The sequence below is a fragment of the Mustela nigripes genome, chromosome 13, assembly GCF_022355385.1.
Source record: "Mustela nigripes isolate SB6536 chromosome 13, MUSNIG.SB6536, whole genome shotgun sequence".
Taxonomy (NCBI): domain Eukaryota; kingdom Metazoa; phylum Chordata; class Mammalia; order Carnivora; family Mustelidae; genus Mustela; species Mustela nigripes.
The window spans coordinates 106,936,315-106,951,008 of record NC_081569.1 but is presented as its reverse complement, the minus strand read 5'-3'; the positions used below and the strand labels follow the sequence as shown (position 1 = coordinate 106,951,008).

The 14,694-nt window shown below is 42.6% G+C and overlaps 1 protein-coding gene across 1 annotated transcript in view; it reads right to left on the bottom strand.

The window, feature by feature from the left end:
- Positions 1–13,604, bottom strand: part of PRKCH (protein kinase C eta) — a 224,408-nt gene extending 210,804 nt beyond the window's left edge. Inside the window, exon 1 of the mRNA XM_059373336.1 lies at positions 12,796–13,604. Coding sequence (XP_059229319.1) covers positions 12,796–13,158 — 363 coding nt within the window. The 5' untranslated portion in view covers positions 13,159–13,604. The remainder of the gene's footprint in view (positions 1–12,795) is intronic.
- Between the last annotated feature and the right edge of the window lie 1,090 nt (positions 13,605–14,694).

The following is a 14,694-nucleotide window of genomic DNA, read 5'->3' as shown; positions in this document are numbered from 1 at the left end:
ACTTTCATTGTCCAATGGAACTATACCTAGAACCATTTAACTCTGATGCTGGAAGGGGCCGCAGGAAGGGGCCCTGTGACATCACAGGCAAGAATACCAAAGCGTCCTTTGAGGACAGAGGTGCAACATCACATCTAAGTGCTATGAGAAAGATCTAGAAACAGTGTCATGCAAGTACAAGGGATAAATATGACTTACAAATGAAAATGCAGGGGCACCTGGGTGGCTCAGTCGTTAAGCATCTGCCTTCAGCTCAGGTCATAATCCCAGGGTCCTGGGATCAAGCCCCACATCAGGCTCCCCACTCAGCATGAAGCCTGCTTCTCCCTCTCCCACTCCCCCAGCTTTTGTTCGCTCTCTCACTGTGTCTCTCACTGTCAATTAAATAAATAAAGTCTTTAAAAGAAAAATGAAAATGCAGCTTTGGGATTTTGGTTTAAGCCCTTAAAGAACAGGGGCTAGGTCTAAAACAGGCTTACACTGGCCCCCTCTGTTTTGTTATATTAATATAATTATGAGGGGCTCATATTGGCCATGGTTCTATCCTCTGACCAATTTCTTAATTTTTTTTTTTTTTTTTAACCACAAGCACCAATGAAACCTTTCAGGCATTCCTCTCTCTATAAAGTACAAGGGTAGAGCTTATGTAAAACTGAAGGAACTCTCCAGAAGTCAGCATTTAATAAAAGCAGTGCTGATGAGCCCTCTATTAAGTGGTCTTTCTACTAAAAAGTCCTATGTGTTTTGAAAATCACTGCTGTATATACCAAAATACACCAAAATAATAATCTTGATAAATCTCTCTGGATAGTACCATGATTCTCAACAAAAATTTCCCATCTCATAAAGTTCTTTGACAGAGTACTTCAACACTACAATAGCCAATACCCTTGGGCTCATTCCTCCATCTAATTAAAATGTCTGTTCTACAAGTGATTTACAGTATTTGTCATCACCTAAGGTGAATATATAGACTAGTGGCTACAGACATGTTGTGACTACAAAGCATTAATTACCATGTTGGTGAGAATGGCTTCTAGCAACAGCTCCAACAGTGGGATTCTCAGTCTCTCTCTGCCAACAAGTAACAGGGACATAACTTGCAACCATCCCATAGGACAAGGAGCCCATTACTGTAAATCAAGAAATATAATTGTGTGGCTTGACACGAGGACACACTGTAATTCCTTAAGGCTGACTCTAAACCAAGGAAACAACACCAACATCACTGTCAATGCTAAAAACCATTTAGACATGAGCTAAATCCTCTTCAAGCCTGAGCAATTTAGATTTGGACCAATTCTTAGGAATTGCTAACTTTGATAAGACATAATTCATCTTGACTGCTTAAAACCAAACCAATCACTCCAAAAGAAAAGAAATTATGTAACCATCTAACACACGGAGGCAGAGGCTGTACCGATGGGAAGGGTCCTTGGAGATATTCTAGTGTAACCCCCTCACGATCTAAACCAGGGAACGGGGACCCTGACACACAGAGACTTGCCTAAGGTCACAGCTGATAGATGGCAAAGCCACACCTTGAACCCAGCTCTCCTGACTCCCATTATAACACAGCACTTACAAGTTGCTGGAAATTGTATGATGAAATACAAGAGGCTTTCTTTTTTTTTATTGGGAAGTTAATATAATACTGATTTGCCGTCAAAGTTAACTCCTCATAGGGATGCCTGGCTGGCTTAGTCGGAAGAGCATACGACTCTTGATCTCGGGGTTATGAGTTCAAGCCCCACACTCAGTGTAGAGATTACTTAAATAAATATTTTCAAAAAGTTGACTCCAGGGACGCCTGGGTGGCTCAGTGGGTTAAGCCTCTGCCTTCATCTCAGGCCATGATCTCAGGGTCCTGGGATCAAGCCCTGCATCGGGCTCTCTGCTCAGCAGGAAGACTGCTTGCCCCTCTCTCTCTGCCTGCCTCTCTGCCTACTTGTGATCTCTCTCTGTCAAATAAGTAAATAAATAACCTTTTAAAAAAAAAGTTGAATCCATATGTTTACTAATAAGCCAGCTTCCTCTAAAATTTTAGCACACAAACATATATGTGTGTAAATAAACATCTACATAAATATACATCTAATTTAATGCATTTATGAATAAATTATTATGTATTTCTAAACAAATCTAAGTAATACCTACATCTCTATGTTAAGAGTGTGAGTGTGTGCATCACATATCCTATGAGTCAAGGCAACAGTAACACTTTGGCTATAGCCTTCGTTCCCACATTCTGCAAACAAGGCTGAGCTAAAGTAAGTGTCAAAAGCCCATAAACCTCCAGAACTGAGCAGGTGACGAGTGAAGAGGGCCAATTCGTCACCGGAAGTGGTGTGGTCTGGCTAACTGGAGTACCACAGAAGTAAGTATCTTCAGATTCAACATGAAAAACATTTCGGCCAAATGAATTCATCTGCAGGCTGTCCCTGGGCCTCAGTAAGACCCATCAGGCTTTTTGTCGTTGTCCTGACTAGATAACCCTCCTGCTTCAAATCTATGGTTCTTTACTGATCGGCATGAAGCTTAAGGTATTTACTGGTTCAAACAGTGTTACGATACCCTGCCTTCGGGAGTCCAATGTTCTTTCAGGTCAGGCCATCTGTTCATAGGCATCACAACTTAGTCACTTTCCAAAGATGGAAACATTTCTAATGGTTCAGGAACATTTACCTTTCAAGAGCACACCTGTGATGTCTCCCTGGGAAAGCATTATCAGGTCAAAAGTTCCTTTTCTTCTTTTGAGGAATGATGTATCAGTCATTTAACTGAAGCAGGCCTGTGGCTACCTTTGCTCGGGCTTTAGAAAAATCAGCTGTTTTCCCTCCAGAAAAATGCTCCTGATCTCCTCACACCAAGTACTCAAGCATCTTAATACTTAACTTCTTTTCTGTAATTTCCTCGTTGTTGGTTTTCTTCTCCAACCTCTCTCCCCCTGGAAACTCCAGGACCGATGAAGGAAGAGGCCATGTTTGTCTTATCCCCTTGCCTCCCTAGGGTAGAGCACACCGTGCCCAGGACATAGGGCATGCTCAGCGGTGGGTGAATGTTCATCTAGGTCTTGGCATGTCATACAGACACATGTAACAGTCTGTTAGAGGAGCCACCCCAGGAACAGAAAAGATAAATCCTAGTTAATCATCCATACTATCACACGCTGAACTCCCTCCCTCCAGCCAATACCACATACTTGCAAGAGAGCCCAATTCCATATGTCCACTCTTTCAGGATGGAGGGAACCGTGGACAGTGGCGGCCCCAGGATGCTGAGGGAACACTAAAGAAGAGGACCCAGACTTGGGATGTCAGGATAAATTTTCTGGGTAACTGATGTCTACAGTGAGACCTAAGGCACAGGTGGGAACAGGTGACCCTTGAGGATGAAAGCTGTGATTGCAGCAGAGTGTGGGTTGAGGAGAGCTGAGCAACAAGGCTCAAGAGGAAATGAGAGGCCGAACATGGAGAGCATTCTATACCATCTTAAAGATGTGTGCTTTTTATCCAAGAGTAAAGGGGAGCCACCGAAGATATTAAGGAATGACTACCAGGTTGGCAACAGAGAAAACTCATTTTGGATACAGCAATGTTAACAACGGAAAAGAGTGGTCAAGGCACTGAGTTTCCACTCAGGCCTCCTTTTATCATATTCTAATAAGACAGAGATAAGCAGTTAACACAAAAGGAGAACCTGATCTAGTCAGTTTCTAGTCCTTCTATTTCAAAAAATAGAAAAAAGACTGCAGATGGTTGAGCGTGTGCCTCTTGATTTCAGCTCACATTGTGATGTCAGGGTAGTGATGGAGCCCCGTGTAGGGCTCGGCACTCAGCAGGGAGTCTGCTTGAGATTCTCTCTCCCTCTCTCTCTTCTTCTGCTCTTTCCCATGCCTCCTCTCTCTCTATCAAATAAATAAATCTAAAAGAGAGAAAGAGAGACTGCCGAAAATCCAAGGCACCTTTCTTATTCTAAGTAAATGCCTCATAAAAATGTATTGCACTTTTACTATCAAAACTAATCATCAGTCTGAACACCTGCCAGATACCAAAAGAGTTACATAAGATGAAATGATTCACAGTCTGCCCACCAACCTCATTAAATCCCCAAGGCTGAATGCTTACTTCTTGCCTCGGCCCCAAATTTAACATGTTGGGCCTACAAATCACAACCTATTAACAGGCTTAAAAATCACAGTATTTTCATCTGAAGCAAAGCAAGGAATTTTTTCATCCACAGAGTTTTCAATCCATTATCATATGCAGAGGGCATATAAACCCAGCCCAATCTTTCAAGTACATATTGACACATCATTAATTGACTTTTAAAAAGGGACACTGCAATAGTTATAAGTGGTCACTCCCCCATGATTTTATTTCTTTTGGAAAGATGAATAAATGTTTAAAGGCGTTCCCAAAATATTTACACTTTACCTGCTCCAAAATCACATTTAAGAAATATATTCTTTGGACAAATATTTAGTGCATTCTATATATGGGACACTGCTCCAGGGGCTGGGTTTAGAACAATGAATAAGAGAGAAGGAATCTCTGCTCTCGTGGTGTTTATACTTGAAAGGAGGAAGGTATAATAAGTAAATTAACAAAATGATCTCAAAGAATGACGAGGGCAATGAAGGATGACAAGATAATAACATGGTCAGGAAAATGCTCTCTGTAGGGGGGATCTTTTGAGCCACAATCTGCCTGATGAGAAGCAGCCAGCCCCACCACCACGAAATTCTTACAATGAAACTGAAGACACAAAAACTCCAATTCAATTCCTGTACACTGGAATAAACTTCCCTAGAAATGCTAAAATAGGTCTTTCCCCTCATCCCTGTGAGCTCGTCAATGTTGGACACTGTTGGCCATTTTGCTCAGAAAGAAATAATTGTTAGAATAAATAATTGCACTGCAAAGCACAAAAGACAATGAACCGCTAGATAATGAATCTAGAAGAACTTAAACACTATCAATTCATGCACCTGGATCCAGGAATCAGGAAAAAACGGCAATCGACAAGGGTCCAGTGGAAACCTGGCACTTCCCCTGACAGGACTACCAAAAAGGTACCTCACTGAGAAGTTCAGAGAAAGCTGCCTTCCAGGGTTGCAGGGAACATAATGTCTTCAGGAGGGGTGAACGAGGAAAACAGCCTGAGATCCCGCCAAGCAGGTCCTTCCTTCCTGAGGGGATGCCAAGGTCTTTCCATGACGCAGCCTCCAGCTCCTCCTGCCTCCCCCCATTTCCCCATGCTCTGCATTAAGCATTAGATGCTGGTCCCATTTGGACAGTCAGCAAATAAAGAAAAAGTACATGAAAGAAGGAAAGGTTTAATGTAGACAAATTTTCAGCTTTCGGAAATCTAAGAAATTGTGCAAAATCGACCAGTTCTAGAAGAAACAGAAAAAGAAATCAGCAGTGACAACTTAGAAAATGAGACTGTGTGCCCAAAATCAGAAACTATAATGAATTTTTGATGCTCTTACTCTGATAAATATTTTCTACACATAAGAGGCAATGAAGTTTTCAAGAGTCAACCTTGACTCAAACCTAATTCAGTCACTCACTTAACATCTTCTTTGGTAAAATCCTCATTATTTTTTCCTCTACAGTTTTATTGACATATAACCATCATACAATAACATGCACATACTTAAACGTGAACTATTTGACGAGCTTGGGCGTAAGTGTCTACCTGTGAAACCATCACCACAATCAAAATAATAAATATATTCATCTCCCTCAAAAGCTTCCTTGTGCTGCCTTTGAAATCCATCCCCCTCCATCCCCCATTCCCAAGCAATCACTGATCTGCTTCGTATCACTACAAACTGCTTTTCATTTGCTAGAATTCTGCCTAAATGGAATCATATGGTAGGCACTCCTTTTTGTCTGGCATCTTCCACTCAATAAAAATTATGTTGCGATTCAACATATCGTTGCACGTACGAATGTTTCATCACGTTTTATTACCAAGTAGTAGTCTATTGTATGGGTGTAGAGTACATCTGTCCAATAGACACATGAAAAGATGCCCAACACGACTGACCATCAGGGAAATGCAAATCAAAATCACAATGAAGTACCACCTCACACCACTCAGAATGTCTACAATCAAAAAGACAAGAAATAACAAGTGTTGTTGAGGGAGAGAAGAAGAGCGAATCCTCGTCCTCTGGTGAAGAGAATGTAAATTGGTGCAGCCACTGTGGAAAACAGTATGGAGGTGCCTGAAAGATTTAAAAATAGGAATACCATACAATCCAGTAATTCCACCACTGAGTATGCCCCAAAAATGAAAATACAAAGAGATACAGGCACCCCTATGTTCACTGCAGCATTATTTACAATAGCCAAGACATGGAAGCAACTTAAGGGTCCATCGATAAAAAAAGAAGATGTGGTGTGTATACATGCATACACACACACACACACTGGAATATCTTGCTACTCACAACAACATGGATAGACCTAGAGGATATTATGTTAAGTGAAAGAAGTCAGAGAGAGAAAGATAAGTACCATATGATTTCACATACATAGGCAATCTAAAAACAAAACAACAACCAAAACCAGACTCATACATATAGGTGGCTGCCAAAAGGCAGGGGGTTGTGGGGATGGGCAAAATAGGTGATGAGAATTTAGGGGTATAAAATAATTCATGGGGATTAAAAGTACAGCAGGAGGAATATAATAATATTATAATAACATTGTATGGTGACAGATGGTGAGTATAGTTATCGTGGTGAGCATTTCATAACATACAGGATTGTCAAACCACTATGTTGTACACCTGAAACTGATATAACATTGTAGGCCAACTATATTTCAATAAAAAAATATTTTTAATTCAACTGTTGACTTATACTTGAGAAGTTTCCAGTTTTGTTACAAATAAAGCAGCTATGAACATTCATGTGTAAGTTGCACAAACGGTTTCATTTCTCTTGGTAAATACTTAAGAGTAGCTTACACATGGTAGGTGTATGTTTAACACTTTAAGAAACCACCAAACTGTTTTCCAATGTAACTGTACCATTTTATATTCCTCACACTGGTGTATAAGAATTCCAATTTCTCGGGACGCCTGGGTGGCTCAGTTGGTTAAGCAGCTGCCTTCGGCTCAGGTCATGATCCCAACGTCCTGGGATCGATTCCCGCATCAGGCTCCTTGCTCGGCAGGGAGCCTACTTCTCCCTCTGCCTCTGCCTGCCATTCTGTCCGCCTGTACTCGCTCTCTCTCCCTCTCTGACAAATAAATAAATAAAATTAAAAAAAAAAAAAAAAAGAATTCCAGTTTCTCCATTTCCTAACACTTGGTATGGTTGATCTTTTTAATTTAGCCTTTCCATGAATTTTTGTTTTAATATGCATTTCCTTGATGACTCATGATTTTGAGCATCTTTTAATGTGCTCTTTTCCATGAAGGTGCCTATACAAATCTTGTCCCATTTTTAAGTCGAGTATTTTCCCATTGGGCTTTAAGAGTTCTTTTGGATGTTCATGTTACAAGTCCGTTGTCTGGTTTAACACTGAAAATATTTCCTCCCTGTCTGTGGCTTGTGTTTTCACTTTCTTAAGTCCTTTGAAAAGCAATAATCCTTAATTTCTATGGAGTCTGATTTTTTTTTAATAGTTGGTACTTTTTGTGTCCTATCTAAAAAATATTTGCTGAACCCAATGTCACTACCATTTTCTTCTGTATTCCTATAGAAGGTTTATAGTTAAACTCATTTGTTGAGGTCTATGATCCATTTGGGGTTAATTTTTGTGTATGTTATGAGGTAAGGGACATGCTCACATTTCTGCATTTTGCTATTCAATTGTTCAAGTACTACTGAAAAGATTATTTCCCCATCAAGTTGCCCTGGCATCCATCAAAAAAAAAAAAAATCAACCAATCATACATATATGAATTTCTAGATTCTGTTCCATTCCATTGATCGATGGGACTCTTTTTACTACAATATCACATTATCTTGATTACCGTAGCATTACAGTAAGTCTTAAAATAGAGAGTTCAAGTCCTCCAAACTTGTTCTTTTTCAAAATTATTCTTAGATCGGTCTAGGTCTTTTGCATGTCCATATAAGTTTTAGAATTGGTTGATCAATTTCTACAACAAATCTTGCTGAGGTTTTGACTAGGATTGCAACAAATCTATTGATTAAATTTGGGAAGAACTGGGGTCCTAACAATTTTGAACCCTCCCATTCACGAACACATTCCCCCCTCCATTATCTTAGATCTTTATTTCAGCAATATTTTGTCACTTTTCAGTGAACAAGTTTTGCATCTTTTATCAAATTTACCCAATTTCAAATATTTTTGATGGTCTTATAAATGGTATTTTCTTCTAGCTCAGTCCACTAATAGTATATAGAAATAACAATTGACCTTTGTGTATTAGTTTAGATCCTGTGACCTAGCTAAACTCACTTGTTAGATCTAGTAGCCCGTTTGTTGATGTCTTAGAATTTCCTATGATCATATAGAAGGGAAATATGGCCAATCTGTGATGGCTTGTGCAGAACTGTTTAATAACACCTCTTAAAAGAGGTTTTTAAGAATGATTTGAAAGATTCATTCACCATAGCGTGACATCAGTGAATGGAGTTATTTACCCAATAAGGCTGTCTGCAAATAAAGACAGTTTTACTTCTTCCTTTGTAATCTTTATGCATTTTATTTTTTTTAATTGCCTAATGCACTGAAAAGGACCTCCAACACACTGTTGAACAGAAGTGACAAGAACAGACATCCATGCCACTTCTGATCTTAGGGGAGTATCATTCATTCTTTCACTATTAAGATGTTCCCTATATGCTTCTCACAGATGTCCTGCATCAGACTGAATAAGCTTCATTCTATTACCAATTTGTTGAGAGTTTTTATTACAACTGGATATTTAATCTTGTCAAATACTTTTTCCATATTTATTAATATGGTCATACCAATCTCTTCTTTTATTCTGTTAATATGAAGAACTGCACTGATGGATTTTTAGATGTTTAATCAATCTTGCAGTCCTGGTTAGAAACCCCATTTGGTGATAATGTACTACCCATCTGCTATACTGTTGGATTTGATTTGCTAAAATTTAAGAATTGGGGGGGCACAGATCTATAGTTTGATTTTCTTGATATGTTTTCATCAGGTTTTAGTATAAGGGTCATGGAATGAGTTGAGATGTGTTTCTTTCTCAAATTTTCTGAAATAGGTTGTATAGAGTTGGCACTATTTCTTTCTTAATTATATGATAGAATTCACCAGTAAATCCATCTTGAGACCTTGAATCTGCATTGTGGAAGGTTTTTAATGAGAAATTTAAATACCTTAATAAACATAAAGCTACTCAAGTTACTTGAGTAAGTATAGGTAGTTTGTATCTTTAAAGAAATTTATCTCAGGGGCACCTGGGTGGCTCAGCTGGTTAAGCAACTGCCTTCAGCTCAGGTCATGATCCCAGAGTCCTGGGATCGAGTCCCACATCAGGCTCCCAGCTCCATGGGGAGTCTGCTTCTCCCTCTGACCTCTCCTCTCATGCTCTCTCACTCTCTCTCTCAAATAAATTTAAAAAAAATTTTTTTTAAGAAATTTATTTCATCTAAATTGTGGAATTTGACATAAAATTATTCATAATACTCTTTTTTTTTAAATGTCTGTAGGATCTATAATGATGTTCTTTCTTTCCTATATTGGTAATTTTGTCTTTTCTCTTTTCTTGATAATCCTGGCTTGAGGCTCATTAATTTTACTGTCCCCCCCCCCACAAGAACCAGCTTTTTGTTTCACTGATTTTTCTCTATTGTTTCTCTTTTCTACTTTACTTTGCTTCCTTTTAGTTCCACTTGCTCTTCCTTTTAGTTTCAGATGGAAACAGGTCTTTGAGATCTTTTCTAATTTTACTAAAGCTGTGAAATACTGCTTAAGAACTTCTTTAGCTGTATCCCATCTACCTCCTTGAGCTTTTATGCAGATTTAATGAAATATGTATAGTCAGTCAGAAAAGAAATATTTAACTGCCTACTCCATGTCAGGCATTAAGACTGGTATTAGAAATACACTGCATTAAAATAAATCTAATCCCTTCTCTCATCAAGATTAGAAGGTAATACTGAAAATATTGGTCCAAAATAAATGTTGTTATCTTCCTGATACTTAGAAGGTACATTAAGCCAGAATGCAGAACCATGATTTATTCTTTTTTTTTTTTTTTTTTAAAGATTTTATTTATTTATTTGACAGAGAGAAATTACAAGTACACTGAGAGGCAGGCAGAGAGAGAGAGAAGGAAGCAGGCTCCCTGCTGAGCAGAGAGCCCGATGCGGGACTCGATCCCAGGACCCTGAGATCATGACCTGAGCCGAAGGCAGCGGCTTAACCCACTGAGCCACCCAGGCGCCCCGAACCATGATTTATTCTAATGAAAAGTGTATTTTCTGTTTTTGTCTCTCTACTCATGAACTAGCAAAAATTAAGTCACTAGATCTTTTTTTTTTTTTAAGCTCAGAGAACTATAATTCTGATTGCACTATATGAATTTATTGTGGAGTAAAATCAAATATTCTATTTGTAAATTCTTGAATAAACTATGTATTTCAATACACTAAAGATAAATAAGTATTCCTGTAATTCTAAACTTGAAAAACACCTTTAAATTTATAAAGAATCCTTTAAAAAATAAGCATTCCATATATTTCTAATATTTTCCTAACAAGATTTTTCTTAAAAATTAATGAAACACTCTACTAATACTATCTATCCTATCCTGTTTCAAATTACCCAAAACTTAAAAAAAAAAAATACCCAGAACTTTTTACAAAATACTCTGCCCCTGTCCCCAATCGAATATAAATGCATGGCAAACCACTGGTTTCAAGGCCTTTTAAATGGTGACCTAACCTACCAAATGTTCATGTTTTCAAAAACGCCACCAGTGTGTTAAACATCTCAGTATACTTAATTCAGGCAACTGTAGATATAGATATTTAATATATATTTAAATCTTTGTTCATCCAGGATCTTCCTACCATATGCTTCTTCCAGTCCCATTCTCTTGGTCTTCATTTAGGTCACAGGTTCTCACCCTTGACTGTACACTGGAATCACCTGGGACCCTGAAAGTACTGATACTAGCTAGGGTCCCACAATAAGAGATGCTTTAAGTTTTTTAAAGTGGGGATTTTCAAACCCCACCCCATGTGATTCAATGGTGCAGACCAGGGGTAAGAAGGACCAGTCTAGGCTCCCTCTAGGAAGTCATGCGTCTAATAACCATTGGCCATTCTGTACCACCGTACTTCAGAACCTGGTTCCTCCAGAGCTTTCCCAATCAAACTCCTAATCAAACACTAATTCAGTAATTCCATTTGCATTCCTAGGCTCACCTCTTTTTCTATTTAGAAATTCACAGGATAAAATTTAAGTCTCTATTTTAGCCATTCCTCTCCAATCCACTTCTAAATTTCATAAAGTTCAACTGAAGAGAAATTAACTCAATATAATTTGATGATATCATTAAATAGTCATTATGTTTTCTTCTACAAAAAGACAGTTCTACAAGCCACCTGTAATTTTACAGAATATATGATAATATCACCAGTTCCTCAAAGTATAAGATACTGAAATGAGTCTTTGTTACTATCCATCTGATTCCACCACTTGTTAATTTCTAACAGGTTTTCACTACTGAATCACATTCTGGACTCAAAACTGACATCCTCTGAACTTAAACCATTAAACTCCTGAGAATCTTCCAACAGCTTACTCCACTTTGCCAAACCAGACCACTTGATTATAATTATCATTTCATCATGTAAAAGTGGGAAGGAGAACACCTGGATCACAAAGACAGTACAGTACCAAGAATAAGCAGCAACGGCATTTTAGCACTGAGCAGAGTGCTAATAGAAATTTTAATTTACTTGCAGCAGAAATGTTGTCTCGTGGGAACTATGTGAAAAGTAGAGGCAAGTAGGAAGTTGCGGGTAACTACTTGTCAATACACAGAAACACCAGCAGGAGAGATGGGACAACTGGGGGTGGTCCACAAACTACTGAGGAGTGCTCAAAGCTCCCAGACCAATAGCAGCAGAAAGGCGCACACAAGACTGGCACCTCTTACACTGTGACAGAACTACCGAATTTGCTTACACAGGTAAACCTCATCTCCTTGGAAAACTGCTAAGCAATAGAACTTCGCCAACGTGCCGACCCAGGAACTCAGATCCCTGCCAGTGTGGGTTATGTACCCATGGGATGTAATGGATCTGCATGCTGAAACACGTGCGCACGTCTGAGCAGCTGAACCAACACGTATCCATAAACATTATGAATAATACTTGCGAGAATGTATGGCTTTCTCCTAAGAAGCGCTTTAAGGACTTCACCCAGATCAAATCACTTTCATATCACATCTTCCTCACCTTTCTTTGTACTACCCGCGTGCGCAGAGTTAGGGAGCCTTATCCAAAGTCTGGGCAGTGGGGGGTGGAGGGTGTTGTCACTCTCTCCGCCCTGACTTCCCGTTAGCCCAAGCTGCCATCCCAAAAGGGGACCATGTCCGGGCTGGCTTCCTGGAGACACTCATGAGCCCTCACACACCCACCGCGGTCGCGTCACTAGAGCCGCGGCCACCTGGGTGAGGACCAAAATCTGGAGGGAATTCCCTCCGCCGCAGAGCTCGGCAACAGGATGCGAAAGCAGGACCCCAGCGAGATTTGAAAAGTGGAGGGGGAAAAGAGTCAAGCGCACACAACCGGGAGGGATCACAGCTACTCACCCAACCCTCGAATGTGTCCGAGGCGCCGGCCGTGCGCAGCAGCTCCTGGAATTGCAGGGTGCAGTTGGCCACGAAGTGGTCATAGCCCAGGGGCGTCTCGTGGAAGACGGCCAGTTCGAGGTGGCCACCGTCGGTAACGTTGGTGCAGAACTCCTCATTGTACGTGGGTTTGTTGGTCTTCTGTTTGGTGCTGGTCTGGCCCACGCGCACCTGGTCCACGCTCACCGTCAGGTAGGGGTCCAACAGCTGGTAGCCCTTCTTGAAGAGCGAGTGGCGCAGGGACCAGCGGGTGGGCTGCAGCCCCACAGCCTCGCCAATACGGACCCTCAAGTAACCATTGAACTTCATGGTGCCGGACGTCATGCCGGCGCCGCTGCCCGGGCCCCGGGGGGCCGCGCTGGCTCTCAGCGGGAGAGCCTGGAGCCCCAGCTCAAGCCAGCCCTCGCGGCAGCCGCAGGAGTGGAGGCAGCTCCTGGGAAAAGCAGCGCCCAAGCCCCCCTCGAATGGTCATTCTGCCTCCTCCCGGGGACCTTCCCCTCCCCTCCTTCCCTCGCCCCCTCCCCCGCGAGGTGGAAAGGAGGGGAGCCCGAAGCCGAGCCCTCCGCGAGCCGGGGTAGCCCGACCGTCCCTCTCCAGCGCGCGGCGCTTCCCGGGGGCTCTCAAAGGATTCGCCCCTTCTCCAGAGCCGGGAAGCTCCTCTCCCCGGAGAGCCGGAGCGACCCGTCCGGTTAGCTCCAGCCCCAAGCGTCTCTTGCCCCCGCCTCCTCCTGCTTCTCCTCCTGCCCCCGCCTCCGCGGGCTCACGCTCTCCCCCACTCGGCGAGCTTCAAACCAGGAAGCAGCTGCCGCCGCATCCCCGGTAGGAGCCTCGCGCCGCCAGGCTCCAAGTTCACAGAAGCCCTGCGCGGGATTCCGCGCCGGGTCCCGCGCCTTTCGAATCCCGGGGGCGTGGCGCGCAGCCCGGGGGGACTGTGGGCCCTTGGCCCGGCGCGCGCAGCCGGGGAGCCCCACGCGGGCTCGCCGGCCCCGCTCTGCGCGCGCTCCCTGTCGCGCGGGGTCTGGCTGTGCTTGGTGGGCTAAAGGCTCCCCCAGGTGCAGGCCTTACAGGCAAGGGCTCGTGGCCAACCGGGAGACAACACCTGGCGCCTGGGAGACGGGTCCAGAGAGTGCTGGGGGGCGGGAGGAGAAGGAGGGGGAGCGGGAGCCGGGAGCCCGCGCTCCTTGAGTCGCCGGCACCCTCCTTACCACCGGAGGAGTTGGGCTGGCGAGCCTGCCTGGCGGTATGCGAGAGGCAGCGGCCTGAGCGGGCGCTTGCCGGGGAGGTTCCTTTTCCTAGTCTTTACAGGGATGGCTCATCCCGGCTTCAGCTCGGGCCCATCCTGTTTGTGCGCCTTTCCTGCAGAGAGTAATTACACGGTTGCTTTTTTGTTGTTGTTGTTCTTAATAGGGTGGTAATAATGATGGAAATCCTGTCCTCCTCCTTCCTCGGAGAGGTGTGTCTTGTTGCACAAAGAGCAGGAAAGGTCGGTTCTGAAGAGAGACATGGCTGAGATGTACTAAGTCCCTCTGAGGAGTGGGTGGTTCCTGGTCTGCCAAGCCGGGCATAGCAAGGGCAGAAGATGTTCACACACAAACACTGCCCCTGACACACGTGTGCAGAAGAAATCGCTTCTTCGAGGAACAGAGGAACATTCCAACTTGTTGCTGCGTTTGCAAGTCAAAGTAGGCAGCCTTTTGTTCCTTTCCATGTACTGTGCTTTACCGCAAAGCTAAGGGCCAGCCACAACCAATTTGTCTCCCGTAGAGCCTAGGCCATTTTTAAGATACTTAAGTACATTCTGTCTGACTGTTCTGGTTCCCCTCAGAGCAGGTCAGGTCTTCCTCACGCCCTCCACCCAGG